The 27,500-nt window shown below is 44.1% G+C and overlaps 5 protein-coding genes across 9 annotated transcripts in view; 2 read left to right on the top strand and 3 right to left on the bottom strand.

Annotated features, from left to right (window-relative positions):
• Nucleotides 1–2,497, bottom strand: part of si:ch211-160b11.4 (cell surface glycoprotein 1) — a 3,446-nt gene extending 949 nt beyond the window's left edge. The window contains exons 1-5 of the mRNA XM_062533391.1: nt 2,433–2,497; nt 2,017–2,052; nt 434–1,723; nt 158–249; nt 1–5 (exon numbers count right to left, since the gene is read on the bottom strand). The exon at nt 1–5 is cut by the window's left edge and continues 133 nt beyond it. Of these exons, the coding sequence (XP_062389375.1) occupies nt 1–5; nt 158–249; nt 434–1,723; nt 2,017–2,050 (1,421 nt within the window). The 5' untranslated portion in view covers nt 2,051–2,052; nt 2,433–2,497. The remainder of the gene's footprint in view (nt 6–157; nt 250–433; nt 1,724–2,016; nt 2,053–2,432) is intronic.
• Nucleotides 2,498–4,049: 1,552 nt separating this feature from the next.
• Nucleotides 4,050–10,800, top strand: jam2b (junctional adhesion molecule 2b). Its single transcript, XM_062533390.1, has 10 exons — nt 4,050–4,272; nt 6,368–6,433; nt 6,534–6,644; nt 6,974–7,123; nt 7,552–7,739; nt 7,949–8,057; nt 8,230–8,358; nt 9,241–9,259; nt 10,196–10,229; nt 10,348–10,800. Exons 1-10 carry the CDS (start codon nt 4,221–4,223, stop codon nt 10,384–10,386), a joined length of 897 nt encoding a protein of 298 aa, XP_062389374.1. The 5' UTR covers nt 4,050–4,220; the 3' UTR covers nt 10,387–10,800.
• Nucleotides 10,801–13,557: 2,757 nt separating this feature from the next.
• LOC134078204 (uncharacterized) lies at nt 13,558–16,609 on the bottom strand. Its single transcript, XM_062533953.1, has 4 exons — nt 16,486–16,609; nt 14,734–15,001; nt 14,466–14,624; nt 13,558–14,375 (listed from the first exon to the last, which is right to left on the bottom strand). Exons 2-4 carry the CDS (start codon nt 14,925–14,927, stop codon nt 13,661–13,663), a joined length of 1,068 nt encoding a protein of 355 aa, XP_062389937.1. The 5' UTR covers nt 14,928–15,001; nt 16,486–16,609; the 3' UTR covers nt 13,558–13,660.
• On the top strand, nt 15,741–21,347 carry gabpa (GA binding protein transcription factor subunit alpha). Of its 3 annotated transcripts, none has more exons than XM_062533948.1 (10): nt 15,741–15,852; nt 17,143–17,245; nt 17,543–17,687; nt 17,811–17,895; nt 18,026–18,253; nt 18,763–18,957; nt 19,228–19,284; nt 19,409–19,537; nt 19,704–19,896; nt 20,594–21,347. In XM_062533948.1, the coding sequence occupies exons 2-10, from the start codon at nt 17,169–17,171 to the stop codon at nt 20,808–20,810; spliced, it is 1,326 nt and encodes a 441-aa protein (XP_062389932.1). In that variant the 5' UTR covers nt 15,741–15,852; nt 17,143–17,168; the 3' UTR covers nt 20,811–21,347. The 3 variants fall into 3 exon arrangements, with proteins under 3 accessions (XP_062389932.1, XP_062389933.1, XP_062389934.1); XM_062533949.1 differs by lacking the exon at nt 15,741–15,852 and adding an exon at nt 16,103–16,317; XM_062533950.1 differs by lacking the exon at nt 15,741–15,852 and adding an exon at nt 16,613–16,812.
• A 142-nt stretch (nt 21,348–21,489) lies between these two features.
• Nucleotides 21,490–27,500, bottom strand: part of appb (amyloid beta (A4) precursor protein b) — a 22,264-nt gene continuing 16,253 nt past the window's right edge. For 2 of the 3 annotated variants that reach the window (XM_062533945.1, XM_062533947.1), the window contains 7 exons: nt 26,590–26,718; nt 26,203–26,302; nt 25,618–25,824; nt 24,757–24,810; nt 24,503–24,594; nt 24,137–24,283; nt 21,490–23,976 (listed from right to left, as the gene is read on the bottom strand). In XM_062533945.1, coding sequence (XP_062389929.1) covers nt 23,875–23,976; nt 24,137–24,283; nt 24,503–24,594; nt 24,757–24,810; nt 25,618–25,824; nt 26,203–26,302; nt 26,590–26,718 — 831 coding nt within the window. In that variant the 3' untranslated portion in view covers nt 21,490–23,874. The remainder of the gene's footprint in view (nt 23,977–24,136; nt 24,284–24,502; nt 24,595–24,756; nt 24,811–25,617; nt 25,825–26,202; nt 26,303–26,589; nt 26,719–27,500) is intronic. The other variant, XM_062533946.1, reaches the window with a different exon arrangement.

The following is a 27,500-nucleotide window of genomic DNA, read 5'->3' as shown; positions in this document are numbered from 1 at the left end:
AAGAGCTGTGAAAAAAAAGGCCATTACTAGGTTGGAGGATGTCTATCTTTCTTCTTTTTCCCTTTTCTCTTCCTCTGTCACACCCTCTCTCTCTCTCTCTCTCTCTCTCTTGCTTTCACCCATTAATCATTTGTCTGTAAGGTGCTGAATGCCTTACCTCAGCATCTGCTGCCTCCTTGCGTTCTGGGTAGAACTGGTAGCATCGACCATCAATGATCGCTCCACTGCATGAGCCCCTCTGGGTGTCCACTAAAAGAACATGCATACACATCAATAGAAATACATTGGCCTGGCAGAGGACATATGTATCTGCTGAATCCGGTTTGGTGCTACTGTACTCATTATTCTTCAAAATACTGATAAAGAATGAATTTGTGTTTATTTTAATTATGTCTCAATATTAGATGGCAGCCTTTCTCACATCCCATCTCACCTGCATTAGAAAACTCTCCATCCATAGGTACTACGTCTTCTGCATAAGGCCTTGCCTGTTCATAGTCACTGCTCTCCATTCCCACAAAAATCTCATTGTCCATGTCCATCCCTCTAACCACTGCTGCAGCATCTTCATCTGTCCGCGCCCACATCTCTGGCTCTTCCTCTGTGTCCTGGATGTGCCTCTCCCTCATCACATCGGGCCCCACCCACATGTCAGGCTCCTCCTCCATCATTGCCTGTTTCAGAGTCATGCCGTCCATCAAAGGCCCCTCTGCCAAGCCAGACCGTGCCCAAGGAACGGGCTCCCCCTCTGGGTCCATCTCCATGCTGGGCTCCTGACCTGGTGTCTCCTCCAGCTCAACCACCATTTCACCTGGCATGACTGGCCCCTCTTCCTCCAAGAGTTCCTCCTCCTCTCCAGGCACAGCCTCAGATCCTGGCTCATCATCGGAAGTGAGTTCCTCTCCAAACAGGGGCTCCAGCTCTACTGTCGGCTCTTCCACCAGTCTAAGCCTTGGGTCCCGTAAATCTGTCTCTGTCTCGGCTCCATCTTCTACTGGCTCCTCCTCTGGCAGGGGTTCCAGCACCATCTCAGGTACTTCAGCCATCTCACCTTCCTCTTCAGTTAACCTGCCATACATGTCCCCGTCCTCCTCTTCGGCTATCAGCTCCATGATTGGCTCCTCTACCCATCTAGGCCTCACTTGATCTGGGTGCACCTCCTGCACAACTGTCTCTTCCTCCACTGGAAGTTCTGCCCTCATCACTGGCTCATCGCTTGGGATATACACTTCTTCCACTGCAGGTTCTTCCTCCGGGAGAAGATTTGCACTCAGACTTTCTTTCAGGTCATTAACATTTTCATCCAAAACATCTTCCTCGGGCTGGGCCTCCTCCTGGACCTCTTCCTGCACCTGTTCTACCAAAGGTTCCTGCTCCTGTTCTAAAGGTTCCTGCTCAGCAGGCTTATCCTGTTGTAAAGGTTCCTGCTCTGCAGGCTTGTCCTGTTCTAAAAGTTCCTGCTCAGCAGGCTTGTCCTGTACAACAGGGACCAGTAGAGCTGGTTCTTCCTCAACAACTGTCTCTTGTTTAGCTGGAGCTGGTTCCTCTTGAACTATGGGGGGCAGTTCAGCAGGCCTCTCCACCTTCTCCAGACCTGCATCTGGTTGGACATCTTCCTGGACCACATGCCCTTGCACTGGTAGAATGTCGGCCAGGCGGGGACCGGCCTCCTCCGATGGTACGTCCACTGGAGCCCATTCTGGCACTGGTACTCCAAAGGCCACTAAAGAACAACAATAATTATCATTAGTGTGTTAAAATCAATTGCTGTTGATACTGTTACATATTTCTTGAGACTATTATGATCTATGCTTTCTTAGTTACTCGAGATCTTTTTCTAAACATTAAAAAACAGGGGAGGGATCTCCACTCTGTTCTACTTTCCCCTTTGACTTTTTCTGCAGCAATTTTCCATTTGATAAGAAGGCAGAGATAAAGAGAAAGACCACACTGTAAAAGGTCAATGGTTAATATTTATGCATGATCTATTCAGTGACACACTCCAAGAGATCTTACCTGTCACGGTGAGCAACAGAACAAATGTCTTCATCTCTGTTAAAGAGGGAAAAGGTTTGGTATCAAGCTGGGCATCAGCTAGAAAGTCTGTCAGCACAATGGTAAACGGTTGTGTGTTTCATAAATCTACATAAGTCATACGTTTCTTATATGTCTGCACATTCATTCAAAAGTACATCTTCGCATTAGTTACTCTACCAGCTTATTATTACCATCTGCCCCCCCCCCCCCCCCCCCTTAACAAAGAACTTCTGTTTCAATCGTGTCTGTAGTTTAGATTATCAGCAACAGCCAACAAATGAACTGGTATGAAAAGCTAAGATAGGCCTATATGTTTCATTACATCTCCTGTTATTCAATCAGTATGGTGGTGTCTCTGTAGTATTTGAGTTGCAATGTTGATTGGAGGGACTTACCTGTATTGTACTGTTGATATCTTGGGTGATTTGCTGCGATTCCCTGTTCTTGTTTGTGCTCTTTGCTCCTGGTTTCTGGAAATGCGCTTGGAAATCTGGCTATTTATTGTGTCTTCAGAATTCTGACCTTGAAACACCCTTATCTAAATGATGACTAAATTATCTTTTCCCAGCATAGTTCCTGGTTTATCATTTACCTTGACTCACGTGCTTACTGTTTGTTGTTTGTCATACAGTTATATTCCCTGTTTGTTTCTTTAAGACATGTATGGATTCACTTACATCTAAATACAAAAGTATACAATAGCTATAGTTTATATATAATTTGCTATATATATATATATATATATATTGCTTTTATAGCTATAGCTTAGGCTGTAGCAAAATGATGAAGCCTAATTGTGTGGTCTCTATTTCATAGCAAGTCAAAAGCTTTATTTTACTATGTGACATTGAGATTGCAAAATAATCTAGCATTAGCAGCGTTCTTTGCCACATCCCATATGACACCCTTAATTTTGAAATAGAGATTTATCATACATCCCCAAAAGGAGATCAGCATCTGTCCATGTATGTGACCTCATCTCACCACTAGAGGGCATAAATGATACTTTGTTTGAGTTAAAAGAAGATACAAACTTATTTTTTTGTCTTGTTGCTTGCCAGTGATGGGCTCTGGGAGCAAAAGGGCATTTCTTAAAATTAAGGTCACAGTAACAACCCTATGTGTGGCCTTTCTTCAGTTGAATTTAGTTTAGGTAGGAAATCTGTCAAAGTGGTTCATTTCCTGGTGTTCTTTATAGACTGTGACTTTTGCTCCTTCCATCGTTTATTGTCTGGTTTATGACCTTTTATTGGTTTCTATGAAATGTCTTCTGTTATGGTTAATAATAACATGAGAATATTAAAAGCCATGTGTTTGTTTACTGTAAAGATGACAAGGAATTCAATTCCCTTTCCTTTCCTTTTTTAAAAGAGAGATCCTCAAATTTATCAGTGTCATTCCCTGTGAGTTTTCATTTTACATGGATATACCCATCAGAAAATAGGTAATACTTCACACTTATCTCCAATTATCAGGGAGCAGTTATGTAGGCCTATCCAACAAATTACAGGCATGTGTACTGAGCCTGAGCTCAGCTTATGCCTGTGACTGTCTCTCTTGTGAAGTAAGGCCATCTATAGGTATAGTCAGGAGAATTGACTTTGGAAGCTAAATAAGCTAAACTCACATAGGTAGGCCACCAAATGGTGTTGTGAATGGGATGTTTACATTTCATTAGTTGGATGTTTGCTTTCTAACTTTCTTTAATAGCCAACAGCATACTTACTCATCTCTTGGTTGCCATGATCTATTGTGCAAAACTCAACTCAACTCAATCCTATTTTTTTATTATTATTATTTTTTTTTTATTATGAGTTTATAATGAGTTTGTGAATCTTATTTTTTTAAATAAATGTAGCCAGTCCCTGAAACCGGTAGCCTGGAATGGAATGGAATGGTATATTCTCCAGAGTAGGCCTATCAATCTACACAGACTAGTTATCTGGTCACCGCCTTCTTCAAACTTTCTTACCCCTCTTAGTTCAAAGAGGGGCGCAGTAGGGAGGGGAGAAAGGGTGCAGTAATTATCCTTTGAGAGAACATCTTACGTGCGTCTTCTGTGACCTATCGAATTGCGCCAACTTTTTACAAGTTAGACTGAACAAAACTGTACATTGTCATTTGAAGGAGGAGTGCAGCTCATCAGCATTTACAATTTCGGACCCGACCCTGGCCGAACGAAGATGGACAGCACGCGGCTTTTGGCATTTCCAGTACTCTTGGCGTTGTTGCATCGTAGGTGTTTAATGCAATTTCTTTCCATATGCTACATTCAAATCGGGTTGTGCATTTCAAATGACTTTATTGATTATAGCCAATGTGTGAATATCAGACCTCTAATGCAACGCAGCATCTCAAACAGCATGACATGCGCGCAAGAACCCCCAACAGTCTCCAGGTAATATTGGCATAAAATGGCGTTGTGGATTTAGCCTGTGTATATGCTTATACGTTTTTGTTGCTGTCTTTGTTCATTGTAAGCTCACGAAGGCTCACAAAAGCGCATTGTCCCAACTTGTTAATTTAAACCTGTTGAGTTGGTGTGAAAGCATTTAGAAAGCCAATTATACCAAGAAAATGTACAGGTCAATTGATTTTTATAATTGCGCATGTGACAATATTACCTTTTTCTGACAGTGAACGATTCTTTGATTAAGTAGATCTATTCCAAAGATGCATTGATAACTTGTATTGCAGACTACTTAGCCTACTCCATGTGCATGTTGAACCCGAAGACCATTGATAGCCCACAACATTACAGGTTTTGTGTTTTGTAAAGAATGCACATTTCTCTCTGATTGTGTTCAAACGCTGGTTGGTCATAGGAGGGGGCAGTTTGGGTGGGGGTCCATGGCCCATGTGTTTACGTGATCTTCTGACATGCCCTTTGAACTTGAGATTGGGGGACTGATGGAATGCCTCGTACCCAGGGCCTGTGAAGCCCAATCATTCAGATCTGACATGGCTGTTTAATGTTGCTGCTGTCCCCTGCTCGACCCAACTGATAATGAGACTCAGAGAGATGGCCAACTGACAACTTTCAGATTTCAATCAACTTTCCATCAACTTTGTATGTGGCAGCTTGTTATGTGCCAAAATGTATCAATATAATTATCTGAATTTATCAATTCGTTTTCACAAAATTCAACAGATGTCATGTAGCCTAATGTTAAATGTGTTCCCTCAAATTGATTTTCTTTCAGGACCCAACATTTCTAATGGCACCACAGCCTTATCAGTATGTTCACTGTTAATGTTGCTCATGTTGAATTGTGTTAACAGAACTGCGATGTCAGCATTTGAACTAGATAGGCGTATAGGCTACTAAATTCCAGATAGTTCTAAATATTGAAAAATGACAAAAAATGGGTGAAGCCCACAGAACTGGTAATGGTAAGCTTAGAACTGCTTCAATGTGGCCATCACCAGCTCATCTGGTGATAAGGAGGTCAGTGGTATTCCTTGTGCTTTTAGTGACTTAAATAACTCTTCATGGTGGGGGATTTTAAAGGGGGCAGTGTGATTTTAACCCTCCGTCAGAGTGAGCAGTAGAGCTTAAATTACAGCGTTAAAAAGAACCTTTGTTCCTAATGCCCTCACCTCTGCAGACCACGCACATATAGACAAATATATATAGAAGACAAACTTACACACTGACCAACAGTCAGAGACACATGCGCACAAAGACATTTCACACATACCACAGAGATTAAGAACAGGAACTTGGTGATAATGGAGAACTCCGTCTTTTTTACATACACACACACTCACACTCACACTCACATACACACAGCAAGCTCCAATTTTACTCTTTCTTTACCATTCTTTATTCCATGGTCCTATTTTTGCTCCTTCTCTTCCCTGGCCTTTCTCTGTGCCAGAGTTTGTGTGTGTGCCTTAGTGTGTGTGTGTGTGTGTGTGTGTGTGTGTGTGTGTGTGTGTGTGTGTTATCATGTCACGTCTGGGTGCTCCCGACCCAGCCTCCTAACAGGCTGTCTGAGGCTCATCCATCACACACATTCCTATATGTACAAGCCCGCTCCTGGTACGAATGGGCTAGGATCAGTCTATGCTGGTCATGAAGAGAGGGGAGTGTGTGTGTCATGTTCTCATGTAACATCACATATTCATGCAATGACACATAAACTATATGTGTACTATACTATATTCATCCCATAAAAAAGCAGATAAACTGATTAGACAGTATAGAACATATGTTGCTCTGAAATGTACTAAATATTGTTGCTAATACTTGGTTGAGTTGAGTTTATGATTGTTTGTTCTTACTACTCTCAATCAGTTTTAATTTAAAAGTTTTACTTTTTCTCAGCTTCACCCACAGCTTCAGTCACTGTGAGCACCAGCAAGGCAAAGGTGGTGGCCCATGAGAACTCCAGTAAGTAGGAGGATGAGCTTGAGCCACCGTAACATGAGCCACTGTGTCAGAGAGGATTCTGTGATCGTTTGATCTCCCCTGCCTTATCTCTCTGGCCCAGATGCTGTCCTGTCCTGCGAGTTCAAGACAGAGAAAGACCCCAACCCTCGCATTGAGTGGAAGAAGAACGGGAAGGGGATCACTTTTGTTTATTTTGAGGGCAATTTCAGAGGTAGATGAAGTCCTTTCTTACTTTCCCTGTGAGTCTGAAAACCCGTTGGCTAATATTGGTTAATTGCATGTCTGTGGTTGACATGGCTAATTCAGCCTAATGGCTGAAACGTCTGCTCACCCTCAGTAAAATCTTCTTTACCAAAGACTTTGTCTACCATTTTCTCAGAGTGCGAACCCTTCCTGCCTTTTTCTGATACTTTCCCTGTGAGAAATGGTCTTGCTTCCTGAAACTCTTTGACCTCACATCATCTCTACTGTCAAATTCCTTTTGTCCTTCCCTCTAATAAAATTGCATCCTGGAGTTGAATGCCTTCTCCCCATTCTCAGAGCCCTATGCAGGTCGAGCCACCATTGACGGCGCTACAGTGACACTGCACAGCGTTGCCCAGAAGGACACAGGGGTGTACCGCTGTGAGGTCACCGCCAAGATGGATCATGTCCCTTTGGGAGAGATCAACGTTACCCTCAGTGTACTAGGTGTGTTTTCAGGGAAATAGTGGTCATGCCTTTCTGCTACTTCAAATCAGTAGTTTGGCTGTTGTTCAAGGACAAGGTTGTATTGGTGTGTCATTAGCTTCACCCCTCTAAAACAAAAGGCAGTTTGTTTCTGTGTGAGGGGCTAGTGAACATGACCATGAAGTTTCAACCACATCTGTCAACAGCTGACAGATTCAAGCAGACACTTTCATTTGCAAATAAATCCACTTGGTTAAAAACAGCATTTTTTAATGTCATCAACCCAGACTGTTACTGACCAGTTATTCAGTTAGCTTTAAACAAATAATTACTGACAAAGTTCAGACACAGTTCCTTCCGCCACTCACTCGTGTGTGTGTGTGTGTGTGTGTGTGTGTGTGTGTGTGTGTGTGTGTGTGTGTGTGTATGTGTGTCTTGTTGGTGTGTAGTGCCTCCTCACACCCCGTCCTGTGAGGTTCCTGAGACTGTACTGAGTGGCTTTGCTGTGGAGCTTCACTGCAAGGACAAACTGAGCGTCCCTGCCGCCACCTACAGCTGGTACAAAGACAACAAGGCCCTGGCCGGGGGACACACACCGGACAGCCACTACAGCCTGGACACACACACTGGAACACTGGTGAGAGAGACACCGCCACCACACTCCCCGATGGGTCAGTGTCAGTGACTCAGCTTGTAACACTTCAATACTGCGGTCCATAATCTGACTCTTCCTTTCTGCTTCAGAAGGGAATATTCTATTCCAGTCTCATATATGTGATTACTGATCTCTCTTAACCACACGGTTGTACAGCCAGTAGATATAACACAGTCCTTTGTTTTGAGCAGAAGTTTAAAGCTGTTTCGAAAGCTGATGCTGGAAATTATCGCTGTGAATCCTCCAACGATGTGGGCCCCCCCAAAAGCTGTCCAGGACACAAAATGGAAGTCAAGGAGTGTAGGTACAGTGTTGTATGCTTGGAATGATAAACTGACAAAGACAATCTGATGCTTTATTGAAGCTTTCCTTGTGCATGATGACCAGACATGATGAGGGAGTGTAACACAGCTCCGAAGGGATGAACCTCTCTCTCTCTCTCTCTCTCTCTCTCTCTCTCTTGCTTTCTCAGTTGAGCTGAGTCTGCCGTTGCTCATCGCTGTTGGGGTGGGTGCGTTCCTCCTGCTGGTCCTGTGCTGTCTGGGGGCGTGCCTCTGCTACAGACGGGGCTGCTGCTGCTGCTGCCGCCGGCGCAAGCCCAGTAAGTACTTCCACGTCGCGCCCCGCTCTCTCCCTGGCAGCTGCCCACACTGTACGCGCCGCAATAGCGCAGCTTTTTTCTCCGACAGACAGATTTGCCTACTGAAGGGCCGCCAGTGCCATGCCAGCGGCTGCTGCAGCAGCGGGGCAGGCGACCCAAGGCAGGCAAGAGCGCCATGGTGCATTTGATCAGCCGAGTAGAAGGCTCGTCATTCTGAAAGGAGGCTTTGGAATGAGGTTATGCAGAATAAACTGTTCCAGTGGTACTTTCATCAGAAATAAATGTTGCTGTTTGAAGCGCAACTCATGTATCTGACAGACACATAAAACCTATCTGATCATGTTAGATACATAGTGTACGTGGTAAGATGATACAACTAGCCAGCACAGACCTGGTTTGAAACTTGAATGGTAAAACCACAGTAATAGGGCTCGGGATTATGACGTGAAAACTTCACGGGCACAGCCATATTGGCAGCCTCACTCATTAGTTTATTATGGATTACAATGGATTTACTCCCGCCTGTTCCTGTTGCTTAGTTTTTGCCTTGGTCGTATGTTGCTGTGTAGTGGGGTGTAACAAAAGAATCGCTAATATTATATTTCTGCTTCTTGTCTTCTGCATCTGAATGAATGGATTATTACGTTTGGTGCGTTACCAACATGGTGGCAATATTCCTATAATGCAAGGCTTGTGCCCGAGCCCTATAGGTTAAAGCTCATAGCTAAGATGCCATTAGCAGTCTTTGTGTCTAAACTTGTTCACATTAGTGGATGACACAGACACAGTATCAGTCTCAGACATAGGGAAATGTAACTCAGACACTGTAACACTAAATGCCACAGAAATTAATTTGAAATCTCTTGTCCTTTTTTTCTACAGTTGAGAACAAACAAAGACGGTGAGTAGGCTAGACCACAGAATTGCTCTTGCGGAATAACACAAATGTTTAATGCAGTGTAAGAGTGCATGAAGTCATTATTGGTTTCAAGCAGATACTTAGCATGAGGGCTGTAACAGTACACAAAAGTCACCTGTTTTGAAGTGACGATTTGGTTCATTTTCAGCACGGTAAGTCTGTAGGTAGGCCTAGGCCTACTGCTCACCTAAAATTCACTGACAATATTTCTGTTGCACAATGAGAATAGTATTTTGAAAATATGTTTAATGTTTTTTGATGTCAATTGACTAAACTGCCATATGGTCTGCCACTTGGAACTCAAATTGGAAGCAACTTCCTCAAGCAAAAAAGTCTACCGTTGATTACTGTTAAAGACTGCATTTCCGGCATAAATCTGTATTGAACCTAACATCCTGCACCTAAACGGTTCAGTAGGCCTACAAATAGCCGCGTTCATGCCATCGGGCCAAAAGCAGGCTGACTCGGGCGAGCCAATTGGCTTAGTGCGTTCACACCATCGGGCCGCCTTTGGAAGTGAGGCTAAATAGGGCCATTAGCGGGCCCATTAGCGGGCCCATCTAAAACCTCCGGCCAAGTGAGGCCAATCCGAGCTGGGGGCGGCGTCAAGGTGAAGGGTGGGCTCTTACCTGTGACCTGTGCTGGAGATGGCTATCTCCCATTTTGAAATGGGCGGTGTGCCTGTTACGGTTTCGCTGTTAGGGGCGGCAAGCATCTGCGAAACAGGCCAGTAGCCTGACAGTGGCACTGGGTCATTAGCACCCAATTCACCCGAGAATGGCCTTGGCCTGATGGTGTGAACACGGCTAATGTGTACCTTTACACCCTTATTTAGCATTTGTATTTATGTGTTGTAAATAGTTAGTTGTCTTTTTGAGGACAGAAATTGACTCTTTTTTTAAACTGTTGCTGCCTTAGAAACTACCCCAACCACAGCCCACCAATGCAAGACGTAAGTGACCCTCCAGAAACTTAATTTGTATGCATTTATCATACAGTAGCTCTACAGTGAGTCAGCAAAATGAGCCATCCATGAATTGTTCTCAAATAATTTTAACCTCTCTTCACAGCCGAGATTCTACAAACACACCAAGTCCTTCATGATATAATCATGTGCCTTTGCCAAAATACTGGAATACAGAGGTGGAGTCGACCCAATTCTTCTTTTGAATTATTCTGCACTATAGACTATAGATGGGGATGGTGGCCTCCAATGAACTCTCACTTTATCCCCGAGTGCGACTGTCCACAATGCCCCTCTTGGCCCGCTTTTTGATAGCTTCTTGAAATTGTGCTCTTTTCCTCCCTCTAGTGTCAGACTATGATAAGGCATGTCAAATCTCAAGATCAGTCACATTCAGGTCATCTAAAACCTCTATGCAAGTCTTGCCAAGAACCCCTGAAATGCACTAGTTTTTTTTATATAGAAGTTTATCAAATATTTGTTTGTAACTGGCCAGTTTTATATGTCAAAACTTTTCTATTAAATAACATTTGGATATGAAGATGAGGTTGGTTTCCAGTCATATAACTAGTTTGGTCTGTATCTTACCATTATCCTACCATGTTTCCTACCATTTTACCAAGAATAACTCATAAACAAAGTGCTAACTATCTTGACATGTTCACAAAGGTGATTTTTAATATTTTGAAATTATATGATGATTCTGTCTATTGAAGAAATATTGTTTTTGTTCTTTTGTAGCAGACTGTCAGGTAGGTTAAGTAATCTGGATCAATATGTGCAAGTGCATTGGAAAGATTTCAATGCAATGGCAATAATTTTAAGTGTTTTAAGCTAGTGTATAACAGCCAAAAGTTATAAAGGTTATGTCCTATATTTGGCAGGTTTCATTTTCAGGAACCTTGCACATAATTGTAAAGATGAGCCACCATTTTAATAACACATTCAAAGTTGTATTACTCAAGGGACAAGCAGAAATTCTCAAAACAACAACAATAATAAAAAGAATATTTAAAAAAAATAATATCAGGCCTAATATACTAGAATAGCCTAAATTAAATATCAACAGTATAACAATAACAATAACATACAAATAGTGACTCTGTAATAAGGAAAATTAATGAATTAGTAGACTACATGAAGATAAACTCACTGCAACAAAGAGCATTAGATATGCTAACTCATTCCGCCAACAAAGAATCACCGATGATTCTCGACTAAGATCTTTAAGCATTATTGGAGACATACAGTATAGCCATATAGCAGACATTCATCAGAGGAACACAGAGCACTGAATTGAAATAGCCAGGCGCAGATCCATAAGTGTCCTATTGACCAGAATGAGGGATTTTAATTCATGCTGACTGTTATAGGCCAGAGGGGGCTACAATGAATGCCCTGTCTATAAATACAGAACTTGATTGTACGGTATAGAGGAAGGTGGGACATTACAATTCATATCACCACATGTAGGCTATGTGCATTACAGTTTTTCACACATTAACACACATTTTCTGAAAACATGCCTCATACTGTCAGAACTCTACACACAAATCCAAAAACACACACAATGGGCAAAACTCCTCAATTCTCCTACAAAATGAAATTTTACCTTCAAAACAATGTACTTTCCCCTCAAATGTTCTCAAAAGACACACACAAACCATATATCAAGACATTTATAAGAACCAGTAAAACACTGAGATGAATTGAAAACACTTCTTCTCCATTCATCAATTTCCCCCTTAATGGTAGAGGCCAAAATGTATCAATGTAGGCATGGTTCACACATATACACTACAGGCCTAAGTATGGGTAATAGTCCAAGACCATCAAAGAAATGTAACAGCCTTTTAACTTAAAACGTTTTAAATTCATGCACCCTCTAGATGTGAAATAAATAACCTTTGAGATGTGTCATACCTTCCTCCATAACATGGTAAGTAGCCTACATAGTTCTATACTGGTTTGCATACAGTGTATACTTGTGCACATATGTGATTCTCACGGGACCTCACGCGTCTTTTATTTATATTTCCTCAGTGAGGCTGCAATGACCCAAACAACCACCAGGTGGTACTTGTGAGCAGGGTTAGGAACCTCAGCATTTACCACTCAATCCAAAAGTGAATGAAATCCTGAAGCAAGCTGAAAATCTTCTGCTTTTCATATAGCCTACCGATACGCTGCTCCAGATGACATGCAGTCTCACAATAAAACTTGTTATTGTTTATGAAGGTGTCTTTGTTATTTTATGAAGAGGCATCTGGCTGATTTGTTTAGGTTTGATTTGTTCTGCTTTAGGTCACGAGGCCACTGGCTAGGCCTACCCCACTTTTCGGAAAAAAAATGAAAAAGTCTTACTTTCCAACGCACCACAAAACATCTTGCCTGTTCGTCTGGGGTACTGTACGGGCTGTAGGCCTATAGGCTACTGTAGGCTACTCATCTGGCGAAAATGCATGTATTTCAACACTTTCTATCAACTTATCAAACTACATGTACATTCAAAGGCATTCCATACAAATGAAATTGAGGAGAATGTCCAACGCATTGGGTGATACTGTAGGTCAGTGTTTCCCAACATTTTTCCTTGAAGCCCCCTTGCCTGTGTCTAAGACAAGCCAGGGCCCCCTAACCAAATTCCTACCCCTATACACACACAAGACATTGTTTCATTCAAAAATTGGGGTCCGGGGATGAATTACCAATCCCAAGCCTAGCCCAAAGATTGCTTAGACAAGTTCAGAGGAAATAGGTAATAAGTAGCTACATGAATGTAAATGTTGAACAAAAATGTTTTAATTTGGATGATACAGTTTTGATTATCCACCTGGGTGTGTTATTGGGATTTTATACATTTAATGCACAAATATAATTTTGGTAACCTCACAATCTCAGCCCAGGCAACACTGTGCGGATCCCCTGCAATCCCTGGCGGCCCCTAGTGGGGGGTTGGGAACTGCTGTAGGTGATTGCATAGGTGATGGCTCTCTGCAGCATCGGGACCAAGTGCATTTCTCACAAGGACTAATGGAGGTGCTCATGAGGCTATTAAACTGCTTTCGCTAATTGAAACGCTAATGTGTCTCAAGCTTATTACTTTCAATAGGCCTACTGTAGGCTATAGTAAAGTACATGTAGCCTATATGTAGGCCTACCACTTGCCTCTTAACCATTAGCCTACAGACAGCAAAAGCAAGGTTGCAACTTTTTTGGTAATATTAGATTGGTCTACCGTCATGTCAGTAATGCTACATTTTCACACACATGTGCTCTCTACTCCTTATATTTTCAATAACAGGTCTAAAGATTAAGTCAGAAAGGTACTTATGAGAAGATTTTTTTTATTATTAATGTAATGAACTGTATTGTTACAGTAATTGCAAATGTATACAGTGTAGTAAGTTACAGTACAGTCAAAGATCCTCTTCTTTAATCCTCTCTGCTACATTGTTCTGCAGAACATACGTTGCTCGGGGTTTCTTGCGTGTTGTACGCAGGAATTCGTTGATCTTATAAATGCAATCCTTCAGTCCGCTCCTATCCATGCCAGGGAAGTGTCGCTTCAGTGTGGCAACCACGAAGCTAGTGACATTTTGAGGCAGTGCTCGTTTATTTCTAGAACCATCCCAGTTTGTTGTTTTGCTCCATGCCTGGTAGTTCTCCTCCGAGATAATGTGCCTGAAGAGCAGGCATCCATATCTGCCCACTTGGCCGTAGCTCTCTTGGTGGAGTCTAGCGTGGTCCTCTGGTCCAAAATCACGCAAGCTCACGTCTGCCCACTGATTAGGAATTGGACTGCTGTCATTGAGGGGAGGGCCAAGTGTCTCCATTGAAGAATCTAATTCTGGTGCAGGTGCTGAGGCTCGTCTGGGGATTGGTCTCATACGTTGAGCCGAACGCAGTTCTCCTATCTCAGCTCTCATCTCTTGCATGAGCAATCCCCTCTGACTGTTCTTTCTCAGCCTCTGAATCTCGTGTCGGAGGACGTTGGCCTCCGCTCTGTCGGCAGACAGGTCAGCCTTCAATTGTGCGTTCTCAGCAAGCAGTTGAGCTACTTGAGCTTGTTCCGCTGTAAGATCTGCTTCGATTAGACGCAACTCTCTGTTTTTTTCCCGGGTCATTACGAATCTGTAAGCAGAATGTATAAAAATGTTACTATAAGAAGGATGTTGAGTGCCTGATTATCACAGATAGGTAATTGATAGAGACGTGCGTTACCTGGACTCCTCGAAGTACCAGCCAAGATTGTGGATTGCCTTTCTCACCGAGTTTAAACAAATTCTTATGTTGTGCCTTCTTTGGAGCAGCGCTTTGACTTTTCTTGCTGGTAGTTCATTATCTGTTCTCAGGATGCTGTCTATCATTTCCATCACCTGACTGAAAGACAAATTGTTTCAAAACATAGTTTGGTAAAGCCTGTTATTTTTGTTAACATGTCAAACTTACAAACTGGAGTTTACATTTAAAGAATAAAAAGTCAATTTACATTGTCACTTTACGCGGCTGTCGTCCTTTCTTCTCTGCAACAACACGTCGGCAATGACGCCGGATAGTCCGCAAGGAAGGTCTTATGCCAGTCATGGCCAGATGTTTGGAAATAGAGCTAATCGTCCAGCCTTTCTTCCGTAGGCTCCTGATGAGCTCACTGAGTTGTGCGTTGACCACAGCCATCTCGGACATCCATTCATTTGGTTGAACACCACCAGGCCTATTTATCCTTGGGAGTGGGCGTGGATTTTTACACACTCCTCCCCCTGGAGGTGGAAAGTAACAAATTACATTTACACAAGTAACTGTACTGAGTAGATTTTGTATTTGTTCAATAGTTAGCACTTATACTTTTACTTAAAGCGTAACTTTCGCCAAAATGGCGCACAAAACTTGACGAGGCTATCCGATGAAAAAGTGCACCAAGTGTAGGCTACAGCTGATGCATTGTGCCATTCCCCGTTATGAAAAACAATTAACACCGCCTACATCATATACTTCCTAAAGGCGTATTTCTAGATGTGATTTAACCAATGCACTGATGTCCTACCCGACCATAGCCTACAGTCTATACCCGACCTTCCTCTGTACCATGCACAATACAGAGCCCTGTAATTGTAGCCCGTTTCCTGTATTGTAATGGATTGATTTTCCTATTCACAGAGCTGAAATAGGTAAAACATCCCAAAAGACTCATTGTTACCATTCGACTATATATTCTGCATAGGAGACCTTAAAAAAAGCTTTGTTTCGCTGGGCCTGTACATTCTTGAGCTAATTTAAGAGCAAGGGAAATGCCTTGAAGGAAGGCTGAAGTTAGAGACTTTGCACACATACGAACATTTCCGATGTTATGGTAATCTTCCTCGAGTGTACATGCATACTAGCCTATATGTTCTTTACAACTAAGACATCATACGATTTTGATTTCAAAGAGGGATTTTATTATTGAGCTCTGAAATCCCCACAACTATTCTTCCATTCATCCCCGCCCCCTCTTGTTGACCAAAAACTAGCCAGCATGAGAAGTGTAACGTAGAGGAAGGCTAGCATCCAAGCTACAGGCTACACCCAGAACCTTTTCGGCCTCAACTTCGCTGGTCGTTCGATTACTAAGGTATGTGCTATGCTGTTATCAATTGTACAAGCATCAAATGTTCTACCAAAGAAGCACCAACCATAGTTTAATGGTCTATGATGCGTATTAACACTTAAACAAACTTCCCGCTTTTTTAACGTGGACCAAGCAACAACTCGCATGCTAACAGTTGATGCACCATCTTAAATGATGGGGATATGCTAACTTGCTAGATAGCTGATGCGGCTAAGCAGAATATATGTTGGTTAGCATAGCTTACTTTGGCAAGGAAACTGGAAGCTCTAGCAGCTACTAGTCTATAGAAAAATGTCGAGCGTGCGGAGTTAACTGGTCTACTTAGAGATAGATTGATGCGATTTATGTAATCCATACAGCGAGCGGGTCTAAGTAACGTTAATAAGAAAGAATACGCAGGTTCTTACGAGGTGTAATTACAACGATCATCTTACTGGACTAACATTACAACAAAAAATATATTTGAGGGTAAGTTAGCTTGCTATAGTTAGCCACTTGGGTAACGTTACTACGAAGTTTTCGACGTCGCGAGTCTGTAGTAGGTTAGCTTACTGCTGCTAGCTGGCACACAACATAGTTTTTATGGCTTAAAATGTAATTGTTTGACCAGAAATGCGATAGAACGAGAGTATTTACCCCCTATCCAAGCCACTATTCCATCTGTTTTCACGGAGCATTTTTTCGGAAGTCTTGACAGCACTGTGACTTTGGCCAGGATTTCCGGCTGCTTTTACATTGCCCTTCTGTTGTTTTGTTTCCGTTTCTTCCATTTCCGTTTTAAGTTTCCAGAATCAAAAGTCTTCTAAGAAGTTAACTCGATTAAAGTTATAGAGAAACGTCTGCGATTTTGTTTATAGTAAAACAATGACTAACAAAAAGGTTTCTTCCAATCATCATCTGCGATTGCGTCGCTTCGCATCTCCCTCTTGTGAAATGTCTGCGAACAATTTGATAGCTAGGAAGGTATTTCTGCTCGTACGTAGCCATTAAACTTCTCAGATCAAGTAATAATGTTGCAATTGCAATCACTGATTATAATCTATATCGATATAAAATGTCTGATTGATTTCCTAGCAAATGATTGTAGTTGCGCCTATTTAGGGCCTACACCCGGACAAGGCCTCGGTGTTGCGTGATGGCTACATGGGCCCACAGGTTACTTAGGGTTGATTACATTCCTGGGAACTTCGCTAGTTAATACTAAATGCTTTGATTTATTGAATACGTGCATGCTGTTCTCGCCCATTTAAAGTTGTATTGAAAATGTTTAATATGTATTTTATTCCATTTTAGATTATCAAAAAGAAAATTAAAGGGGGATGTCAAAAAGTGAAACAGAAGAGATGATAGAAATTGAAATTGATGGTCAAGATAAACAGGATTGTGTGGAGGAGGGGTGAGTAACATCAGTCCTTTGACTGTGAAAATACATCTACAGAATTTGTGTGTCAAATAGTCAAAATGATTTGTTAACTAAAAAAAACAAATAACGTAATATTTTGTCTGGTAAAGTTTGACGTCAGTATAACAGTGCCCATTGTATTGCCCTATTCTGTCAGACTAGCAAGACCCACTGTCTAACCCACTAAGGGGGGTGGGCTTAGTGACATCGCAAGAGCAGACAATTTTCAGTTGAAGCTCTGTCAGCTTGTCATGATCTAATCTGTAACTCTGTGTGTGTGTGTGCGTTCAGGGTGGAGGAACAGACCATCACAGCATCTGAGCTCATCACTCAGGACATTGACATCAATGAGCCAGTTGGGAATCTCAAGAAGCTTTTGGAGCCCCGTCTCCAGATCCCGCTGGAAGGCTTTGAGATCTGTCTGCAAGACATCCATGTATGTAACTCAGTGGGTGATGTGGAAAAAGCATGTCCTTTTCTTAACTGTGGTAAATGTGAGTGGTTGTATGGGTGTAAATCTCACATTGTCTTTCTCCCGCTCTTGTTTGGCTTCTTGTAGCTGTCAGCAGAGCACAGCCTGTTTGATCAAGGTGTAAAGACAGATGGAACTGTACAGCTCAGTGTGCAGATCATCTCCAGACCAGGTAACTCAATACACACGTAGAACCACAAGACATGCCAAAACACAAACACAGGCTTATTGTTCTTTTGGAAGGCAGTGCTTCCTGTTGCACCCTGGTTGATTTCCTCCGTATCTCTGCCACTGCCCTACAGATGAGCAGAAGCTCAACATCCTGGAGATCGTCAAACCGGTGGAGACGGTAGAGGTGGTGATTGACCCGGATGCAGCGGCCGGCGAGGAGGCCCATCTGATGGAGGACGGTCAAATGATCGCCGTGGAGCGTTCGGCCATCGCAGATGACACGTCGGAGCAGGTGACGCGGTGGGCGGCTGCTCTGGAGGGCTACAGAAAGGAGCAGGTCCGCCTCAACATCCCCTACGGTGAGTGCACTTGCAGTCACAGGAACATGTATGGAAGGTTTTACTCTTGTGTGTGTGCTGACCAACCACAATAGTCAAAACTAAAGCAATATTTGTTTTGCCAAGTCACCCATGTTTTAGCAGCTGCAGCGCTACATTCTGGGGGTTCTCTGTAAGCCTCCATGTTCAGGCCCCCAGAGTGTAGCACTTCAGCTCCTTCGCTGCTTTAGCTGTTGGAACTAGCAACTTGAGTTACGCAAAAACTTTTTTTTTTTTTTTTTTTGGTAGGCGGTGACCTCGAGGTCTATGAGAAAAATTGCTGGGAGTAAGCTGTAAGCTGTGAGATATAGAGAGATAATAGATATAGGATGTTTATTTGGAAAATGGGTTTGATATCTATGCTATGCTCGAAAGATGAAGTCACATTAGGAAATATCATTTCTTTCTGTATTTTGATATCTGTTGTACTGACCACTGGCCTCAGTGGAAGTGTTTAAAGCAGACTTTTAAGCCGTGTTCTCATCCCTCAGACCCGGTGCAGTGGACAGCAGACCAGGTGATCCACTGGGCGGTGTGGGTGATGAAGGAGTTCAGCATCGAGGAGATGGAGGTGGGCAGCATCCACATCCCGGGTCGTGACCTCTGCTCCCTGAACCAGGACGAGTTCCTGCAGCGGGTTCCCAATGGAGAGATCCTGTGGAGCCATCTGGAACTGTTACGCAAATGTGAGTGTTACTCGTTCCTTGTGTTTGCGTATTCGTGGGAGTCCTTGTTTAGCAGGTGATACACTTTTAAATTCCTGTGGTAAAGAACTGTACACCCTGGTGTGAACTGTACTTCTGTTTGTTCTGGAGGTGGTTGTGATTAGCGGATTTCCATTTAGATGTGTATATGTGTGGCAAGTTGTCTTATAAATATCCCTTTCTATATGTATAATATATAATTTATTTCTCTTGTTATCTGTTAAACTAATCAAATATGGATTCTTCCTACAGATGTGTTGGCCAGTCAGGAACAGGCTGTTCAGGAGGCCACCGTGACTATTGACCAGCGTGAGTTTGACTTGCACACATAACCTAATAATCTGCAGTGCTCTCCGTTGAGTTCCGAATGTTGGCGTTAGCTTGTCTTCATTCTGCGTGTTGAGACTCCATTTCCCCTCTCTTCCCCCTGCAGCGATGCAGATCATCCCGGCCCCTGTGATGCAGACCACGCCCACAGCCATCAAGGTGCTGAAGCAGAGCAAAGGCCCGCGCGCACCGCGCATCAGTGGGGAGGAGCGCAGCTCACCGGGCAACCGCACAGGTACCTGAGGACCGCTGGGTACCGCTAGGGGATCCAAAGGCCATGTCATGTGTACACACACACACACACACACACACACACACACACACGGTGCACATATTCTAAACAGAGGTGTGTGTTTGTGTGTTCGTGTTTGTTTGACTGGTGTTCTCTGCCCCTTTGCCAGGTAACAACGGTCAGATCCAGCTGTGGCAGTTCCTGCTGGAGCTGCTGACGGACAAGGACGCACGGGACTGCATCTCCTGGGTGGGCGAGGAGGGCGAGTTCAAGCTGAACCAACCCGAGCTGGTGGCCCAGAAGTGGGGCCAGCGCAAGAACAAGCCCACCATGAACTACGAGAAGCTCAGCAGAGCCCTCAGGTCCGTACCGACCGCACCCCACAGGAGCGCCACGTGCCATCAGGCTGCAGTCATTACTCACATATACATGGCCACTCAGTCTCACACACGCACACACACACACACACACTCACACACACACACACACACACACACGCACACACACACACTCAGACAGAAGAAATTCACAGCTTTCACAGCTCAAAGCTTGGCAGTATTTCTCTGCCATTCTGTACACTGCACCAAGATTAGAAACTGCTGGAACACATATAGAGGGACCAAAATATTCACATTCAGCACAGCTTGACATTTTCGCTTTGATTTCCATTTGTGCAGTCTCTCTCACTCACTCACTCACTCACTCACTCACTCACTCACTCACTCACTCACTCACTCACTCACTCAGTCACACCCCCTCCCCCTTCTCTCTCAAATGAAGTCTGTGCTGCTGTTGGCATTATGCAACAGCGCGAGGGCATGAATAATTGAGCTGCACCTCGAGTCACATTATGGAACATATAATTAATAATTGAACCGCACACCAGCGCTCAGGGCCACAACACACGCATGCGGCAGCAGCAGCAGCATTTGGCAGCTCCATCCTTTAAAGCTGCACTGTGATTAATGCTGTCCTGCCTCTTCGGCCCGTCTGAATGTTCGGTGCCCGCGTCCACCCGTCGTCCTGACCGCTCCTCCTCCTCCTCTTCCTCCTCTTCAGGTACTACTACGACGGCGACATGATCAGCAAGGTGCAGGGCAAGCGCTTCGTCTACAAGTTTGTGTGCGACCTGCGGACGCTGATCGGCTACAGTGCGGCCGAGCTCAACAGCCTGGTGACGGAGTGCGAGCAGAAGAAGCTGGCGCGCGTGCAGATGCACGGCATCAGCCAGCCCGTCACCACGGTGACCCTGGCCACCACCGCCTCCGACAGCTGAGCTGAGGCTCTCTCTCTCTCAGCCAATCAGGAGACAGGGCTGGTCAAAGGATGGTGACTGAGGGGAATAGGGATGTTTGTGCAAAAGTTGCAAGCAGCTTCTGGAAGGAATGAGTGTGTGGATGTGTTAAGGCGTGCATGTGTGTGTGTGTGTGTGTGTGTGTGTGTGTGTGTGTGTGTGTGTTTGTATGCAAGTGTGTGTTTGTATGCATGTGTGGGCGGGTGATGATGCCCTTCTTGGGGGTGTGAATGTGTACGCTTGTGTGAGAGGCAGCACATATGCTCTACACGTGCGCTTATGGGTTTGTATGCTCGTTCTCTGACTGCAGGCTTGCGTTAGCTGCATTTCCAATGTATATACTCTGTGTTTTGATAGCCATGAGGGCAGTGTATTTTGATATTTTCCATTTGTAAAGGATCAATTTCTTCTCCCCTTTTCCTTTTTTTTTTTATTATGTTGAGTGTCCGATTTCCTTGAGGTGTGGGCCTTTTAGGCTTGGCCACTAGGGGGCAATAAAGCAACAAGTGTTTTTTTGAATCTTGCGTGTGGAGAATTGTGTAACAACTTCATTCTTGTTTTTCTCTCCCAGTCTTCTCTCTCTTTCTCTTTCTCTCTCACACACACACACACACTCACACACAGACAGTTTCTTGGAAGTGACAACAACAGACTGGGAATCTGTATGTACATTCAAAACTTTATTCATGGGATACAGTGTAGAAAGCTTCCCCCTCTCTCTAAGCTGATGATTTATACAGACACAGAGGGGAAAATAGTCACAGAGAGAAGGAAAGATCAGAGAAAAAGAAAAAAGACAGAATGCCTTCACTTCCTCCTGTCCAGTTTAACCACTGCTTGGACTCGACTCTTTACAAAAGAACACAGACTGAGACCATTTAAGTGCTTTGTCGAGTGTGTGCTAGTGTCCTATATATAGTGTCGGTCCTTGTGGTGCATTATTAATTGCACTAATGTTTGAAATCACATTCATTATGATAGAAGGCCCTGCCCTTGACTTCATTTTTTTTTTTTTTTCAATTCTGGAATGCACTATTATTCAAAACCACAAACGCCAATCCCACTTTTTCATCATAAGCTACAGTGATGACGTGTGTCAGTTTCCAGTCACTTGCTAAACCTATCTACCAACTACTGTGAATCCATGTTCTTCATTTTGGGTTTGACTAGATCTTGGTCATCCACTTCCTACAGCGGAACGAGCAACTCCGTTCCCACGACACCAGGCGCCTGAATCAGGCATCTCACACAAACACACCACAAGGTACACACGTTTAGTGTGTGCGTTTGTGTGTGTGTTGAGACACTGTAGAGTGAAGGCTGCATGTCTGATTCACTCACAGACTCGCTCTGTCAACCTTCTAACTCACAGTGTACTTCCTCTTAACTCTCCGGTGAATCCATCAGCACACCGCAACTGCAAACTCAGCAGCACCGGGCCAGTGAAAGTGAAAGAACACAGAGAAGTAGAAAGAAGGGAAAAGTCTGATTTAGGGGTGCTCAACTCACTATCCCATTCCGTGCTCGTGAATATCACAGACACTGGAAATTCATTTATTTATTTTTTTTCTTATTAAGGAGAATGCTTTGAAATCTTGAGGGAAATGAAATATACAGAATCCAAAATGGAGCATTATTAAGTTTTTACCTCACTCTGAAACACAATCCAGTTTTTTTACTTCTGTAAAACCCATCCCAATCTTTTCCAAACCACATCCCCAAAAAATCCTAATGTGGAATGAAAACGAACCAGGGTAACTTGTGCGTTCCCTCTCAAGAAAACAGCGTGCGCAGGAATCATTTCTCTCTCCGACGAGAAAAAGAAGCCTAAAACTTAAGATAATATTAAGCTTTCCTTTTATATATATATTACATTACAGGATCTCCAGCCCCATGCTGCAAGGGGGTGTGTAGCACAGTCCATAAGGAAAATAAACAACAACAAAACCCAACAGAAAAGCGCAGACCTCATGTCAAAAGCCATGTCTCCGTGTTGATGAGAGAAAAGCAGAATGGATTACAGGATTTTTTTTCTTCTCTGTTTCTCATTTTTTTTTTCTTCTCTTCTTCGTTTTTAAAATCACGTGATCACAAGAGGACACAAAAATGTACAATCCTGCTAAACTCTACGCGGGAGGCGGCCGGGGAGCTGGGCCGACGGGAGAGAGTGAGCCCTGGGGCCGCCTCGCCGTCATAATCGTCATGCACTACATAGATAAACAGCTAAGGTTTCTGCCTTATTTCAATACATTAGTACACACCAAATAAAAAAGAAACATTCATTGCTTATCTCCATAAGTGTTGCTGTATATGTTTTTTTCTTTTCGATTTTTTTTTTTCTTGGAAAAAAGGAAACCTGGAGTAATTCTCTTGAAATGTGCTGGAGGATGACCTCATGTGGAGCGTGCCTGAGTGAAGTGGGGTGGGGGGTGGGGGGTGGGGATAGAGTGGGGTGGCGGGGCAGGCCGTGCCCAAACATAGCACAGCCGTCATCTGAGTGGAATGGGTCGGAGCCTTTGGGGTTGGATAGGAAGGAAAGAGGAAGGGGGGGGTGGAGGTTGAGGGAAGAAAAGAAAGCTGAGGCTGGCACCCCCCCTTCCTTCCCCCACACCTCCCTTACCCAGAGTGCAACGGGAGTGACAGCACTGGGCGTCTCAGCACAGCGTGTGAGCGCACGGATGGACAGACAGACAGATGGGACTTCGGCTGGCTCTTCCATCTCCCATTACAATCAGCACCTCCGACTCGGTGTGTGCGGCGGAAGAAAGGCATCTCAAGCCTGTCTGTGATTGGAGGGGAGGGCGAAGCAGTCAGGCGACCGAGGCTGCCCGCCGGGGGGGCTGTGGTGACTGGTCAGACGGCTGTGCTGTTGGTGCCCCCTGGGAATGGGCTGGAGGGCCTGAGGGTGGCGGGGGAGGTGGGGGTGCATGGGCGAGGTCTGAGGGGTGCTGGGGGGGGCGGGGGGCGGAGCGCTGGAGAGGGTACGGGGCTGCTATGTGCGCGTGCGGTTTCGTGTGTAAAGCTTGGGGAGCCGGCAGGCGGGGGCTTAATTCTGCAGCTGCTCAAAGTACTTGTAGGTGGGGTTCTCATAGCCGTTCTGCTGCATCTTGGTGAGATGGCGCTCTTCTGGAGTGATGGCAGCATCCACCTGAGACAGGGGGAAAGATGGAGGCACATTGAGCTTGGGTGGAGGAAGAGATGTCCTAAACAACTCACAACACGTTATAGCAACCACGCAAATACTAATACACATGGTGTGTGTGTGTGTGTGTGTGTGTGTGTGTGTGTGTGTAATTCCACACCCTCACCTCTACGACTCCATGGTGGATGGAGGTGTATTGCTTCTTCCTCAGCATGATCAAAGTGATGACGATGACAGTTGCTATGACAACACCACCGACCATCAGCCCAATGATGGCTCCCTTTTTGGAGCCCACATCCTCAGCGAAGAACACCTGAAAGGGCAGAGGGCCTGTCAATCACCCTGATGACCAATCATGTCGCTGTATCAAAACAGATCACACACTCCTCAAAACATCCAAAAACAGATCACACTGCACATAACTAGCAAGAACTGTTGAAGCTAGTGACTACACATTACTGTCTACACTACACATGCAGGCTACTGGAGGAGATGTGTGCATGAGAGAGAGAGGCAAAGAAGGAGAGAGGACCAGTTTCTGGTGATGTACTTCATAGCCGACGCCGTGTCTGTCCTCTGTGTCCATGCGGACCTCAGGCATCTCCTCCGGCTTCAGACCAGACACTGCAGAGGAGAACACAACACATCACACACAAGGAAGGACGGACACACGCACAAACACACAAACAAAGATATCACGCTTATACACCCACTCTCACAGAGAAAAATAACAGAAAAATAGACACAAAAAACAACAATAGTCACACAGCCGCCTCTTTTACATACCAGGTCGAGTGGGAAGTCCCCTATCGGGAATGGGGCGGGCATCAACAGGTTCAACTGTAAGAGAATCATGTAAAAATATTTACATACTCATACTACCCACCAGTCTCGCTGAGAAAAGCTCTAGTTTTAGTGGGCTGAGAGTTGTAGCTACTATTTGCTGTTGTTTTGATTGATGTGGTTCTCCGCATTGGCATAGTGACTGGTTAGGTGTTTATGGTGGTTCTCTATGTAGGTATAGTGACTGGTTAGGTGTTTACCATGGTTCTCTAGTTATAGTAACTGGTTAGGTGTTTACCGTGGTTCCGTTCTCTATGTAGGTATAGTGACTGGTTAGGTGTTTAGCGTGGTTCTCTATGTAGATATAGTAACTGGTTAGGTGCTTACGGTGGTTCCGTTCTCTATGTAGGTATAGTGACTGGTTAGGTGTTTACCCTGGTTCTCTATGTAGGTATAGTGACTGGTTAGGTGTTTACCATGGTTCTCTATGTAGGTATAGTGACTGGTTAGGTGTTTACCGTGGTTCCGTTCTCGGTGTAGGTATAGTGACTGGTTAGGTGTTTACCGTGGTTCTCGGTGTAGGTATAGGGACTGGTTAGGTGTTTACCGTGGTTCTCGGTGTAGGTATAGTGACTGGTTAGGTGTTTACCGTGGTTCCGTTCTCGGTGTAGGTATAGTGACTGGTTAGGTGTTTACCGTGGTTCTCGGTGTAGGTATAGGGACTGGTTAGGTGTTTACCGTGGTTCTCGGTGTAGGTATAGGGACTGGTTAGGTGTTTACCGTGGTTCTCGGTGTAGGTATAGTGACTGGTTAGGTGTTTACCGTGGTTCTCGGTGTAGGTATAGGGACTGGTTAGGTGTTTACCGTGGTTCTCGGTGTTGGCCTGGTTGAAGCTCTCGGGGTGGATGAAGCCCAGGCCGTCCTGCTCGGGGGGCAGCTCGTCAAGCGCGGTGGTGCTGTCGATCTGGGCGTCAGGCATCAGGGCATCGTTGCCGTAGCTCACACGCTTCTCCATCTGCAGGGAGGACACCTGCTGGGCCACCTCCGACTGGTCCCTCTGCATCAGCAGCGCTGGGGAGTGGGCGGATAAATTAATACTATTTTTCTTCAAATCAATACAAACACGTTAATGTTAAGTCAACACGTAACATGTTGTAGCTTTGGCAACAATATTCATTCGTACAAATACAATATAATTTGATTTGATTTGAGAGCAAGAGAGAGAGAGAGAGAGAGAGAGAGAGAGAGAGAGAGAGAGAGAATATTGAGAAGTATGCCCAGAATTTGAGATACATACAGACATCAATTAGTCACCTACCAGGCAAATCACCAGCCCTGTGCCTAAACATTTCACAGCTGTTATGTGTGTGTGAGTGTGTGTTTGTGTGTGTGTGTGTGTGTGTGTGTGTGTGTGTGTGTGTGTGTGTGTGTGTGTGTGCGCGCACTCACCCACTTGGTCCTGGATCTCACTGGCCACCCTGGGCACCTTGTAGAGGAAGCTGAGAGACTGATTCATGCGCTCCTCAATCACACGCAGATGGAACAGCACCTACAACACCAGGGCAACACAGGTCAAGAATGACCATCAAAATGGACTTTACAAGGCCTGCTTCTTATGTTTAACCCATGCCTTACTAGCCATTACAAAAAACACATATCATACATGGTATTAATCTAATCTAAATTTCAATGTGTGAAAATGTTACTTTTGTAAAGAGAGGCATTATGACTGTGTGTGTTTTTAATTATTCTCATTATCTTTAATGACTAAGTATATACTAATAAGTAATTTATTAAATTTGACAGAATACTACAGAGGGTTGGGCCGGGGGCTACCTGAGGTCGGATCTGGGCGGCCTTCTTGGGGTCCACCATGCGGACGTGCTCAAAGTGCTTCAGAGTGTGCTGCCTGTCCTTCTGCTCGGCGCGCACGTACTTCTTCAGCAGGCTGAACACCTGACGGGGCTGCACCAGAGAGAGAGGGGGATGAGAGAGAGCGGGAGAGAAAAGAGTAACAGGACTCTAGCAGTCAATAACGAAATAATGGCCAATAACATAATCATTCGAATGTAATAGCCATTATTGTAATTACTTGCCAATAATGTAATAACATTTCTGAACCAATAACTTAATAACTTTTTACTAATAATGTATTAAGTTATTACATTATTGGATGGTTACTTACTACGTTATTGACTAGGTAAAAAAAAAAATTGAGAATGTAACTGCAGCCAATTATGCAATAACATACAGTACTGATATCGTGTTATTTAAGATTTACTTACTATATATAGTGTCACCCTGGCACTGTATTTAGCTCTTTCAAATATCTGCTTAAAAACATTACCATACAAACACCCCGACGCTCTCTTGCTCTCTCAGAGATAGGATTATGTATTATGACCGTAGCTAGTGTTACGGTCATAAACAAGTTGTCAAAGGTTTTTTTTCTTCTTCCTGAATGTTTGGTCAAGGATTTCCAGAACACCGATACACAGGGGCTCATGAAACTTTAGACTTTTCAGACTTTTATGATAAACATTTTGGCCGTTACTACATTACTAACGATGATACGTTATTGGCTGTAACTACATAAATAGCCCTTATTACGTTATTGGCTGCAGCAGGGACAAAAGAAACAAAACAACAGGACGAGCGAAACAAAGACTCAGGGAAGTGGGCTAACTGGCACGAGCTGTGCCATGATCAAGGGCCTGTGTGTTTACACACCTGTGTGTGTGCGTATG

This window comes from Sardina pilchardus, chromosome 4, assembly GCF_963854185.1.
Source record: "Sardina pilchardus chromosome 4, fSarPil1.1, whole genome shotgun sequence".
In the NCBI taxonomy this organism is placed as follows: Eukaryota; Metazoa; Chordata; class Actinopteri; order Clupeiformes; family Clupeidae; genus Sardina; species Sardina pilchardus.
Note: the sequence above shows the minus strand (reverse complement) of the source record. Positions and strands in the feature narration are given on the sequence as shown.

What these genes read in the sequence shown, in the direction of transcription:
- gabpa (XM_062533948.1), top strand. Translation starts at nt 17,169, where the DNA reads ATGTCAAAAAGTGAAACAGAAGAGATGATAGAAATTGAAATTGATGGT. An exon ending in CAGGATTGTGTGGAGGAGGG is followed by an intron (nt 17,246 to 17,542) that starts GTGAGTAACATC and finishes GTGTGCGTTCAG; the next exon opens with GGTGGAGGAACAGACCATCA. An exon ending in AAGCTCAGCAGAGCCCTCAG is followed by an intron (nt 19,897 to 20,593) that starts GTCCGTACCGAC and finishes CCTCCTCTTCAG; the next exon opens with GTACTACTACGACGGCGACA.
- LOC134078204 (XM_062533953.1), bottom strand. Translation starts at nt 14,927, where the DNA reads ATGTCCGAGATGGCTGTGGTCAACGCACAACTCAGTGAGCTCATCAGG. An exon ending in CAGCCGCGTAAAGTGACAAT is followed by an intron (nt 14,625 to 14,733) that starts GTAAATTGACTT and finishes TTTGTCTTTCAG; the next exon opens with TCAGGTGATGGAAATGATAG. An exon ending in TGGTACTTCGAGGAGTCCAG is followed by an intron (nt 14,376 to 14,465) that starts GTAACGCACGTC and finishes TTCTGCTTACAG; the next exon opens with ATTCGTAATGACCCGGGAAA.
- jam2b (XM_062533390.1), top strand. Translation starts at nt 4,221, where the DNA reads ATGGACAGCACGCGGCTTTTGGCATTTCCAGTACTCTTGGCGTTGTTG. An exon ending in TTTTGAGGGCAATTTCAGAG is followed by an intron (nt 6,645 to 6,973) that starts GTAGATGAAGTC and finishes CCCCATTCTCAG; the next exon opens with AGCCCTATGCAGGTCGAGCC. An exon ending in CGTTACCCTCAGTGTACTAG is followed by an intron (nt 7,124 to 7,551) that starts GTGTGTTTTCAG and finishes GTTGGTGTGTAG; the next exon opens with TGCCTCCTCACACCCCGTCC.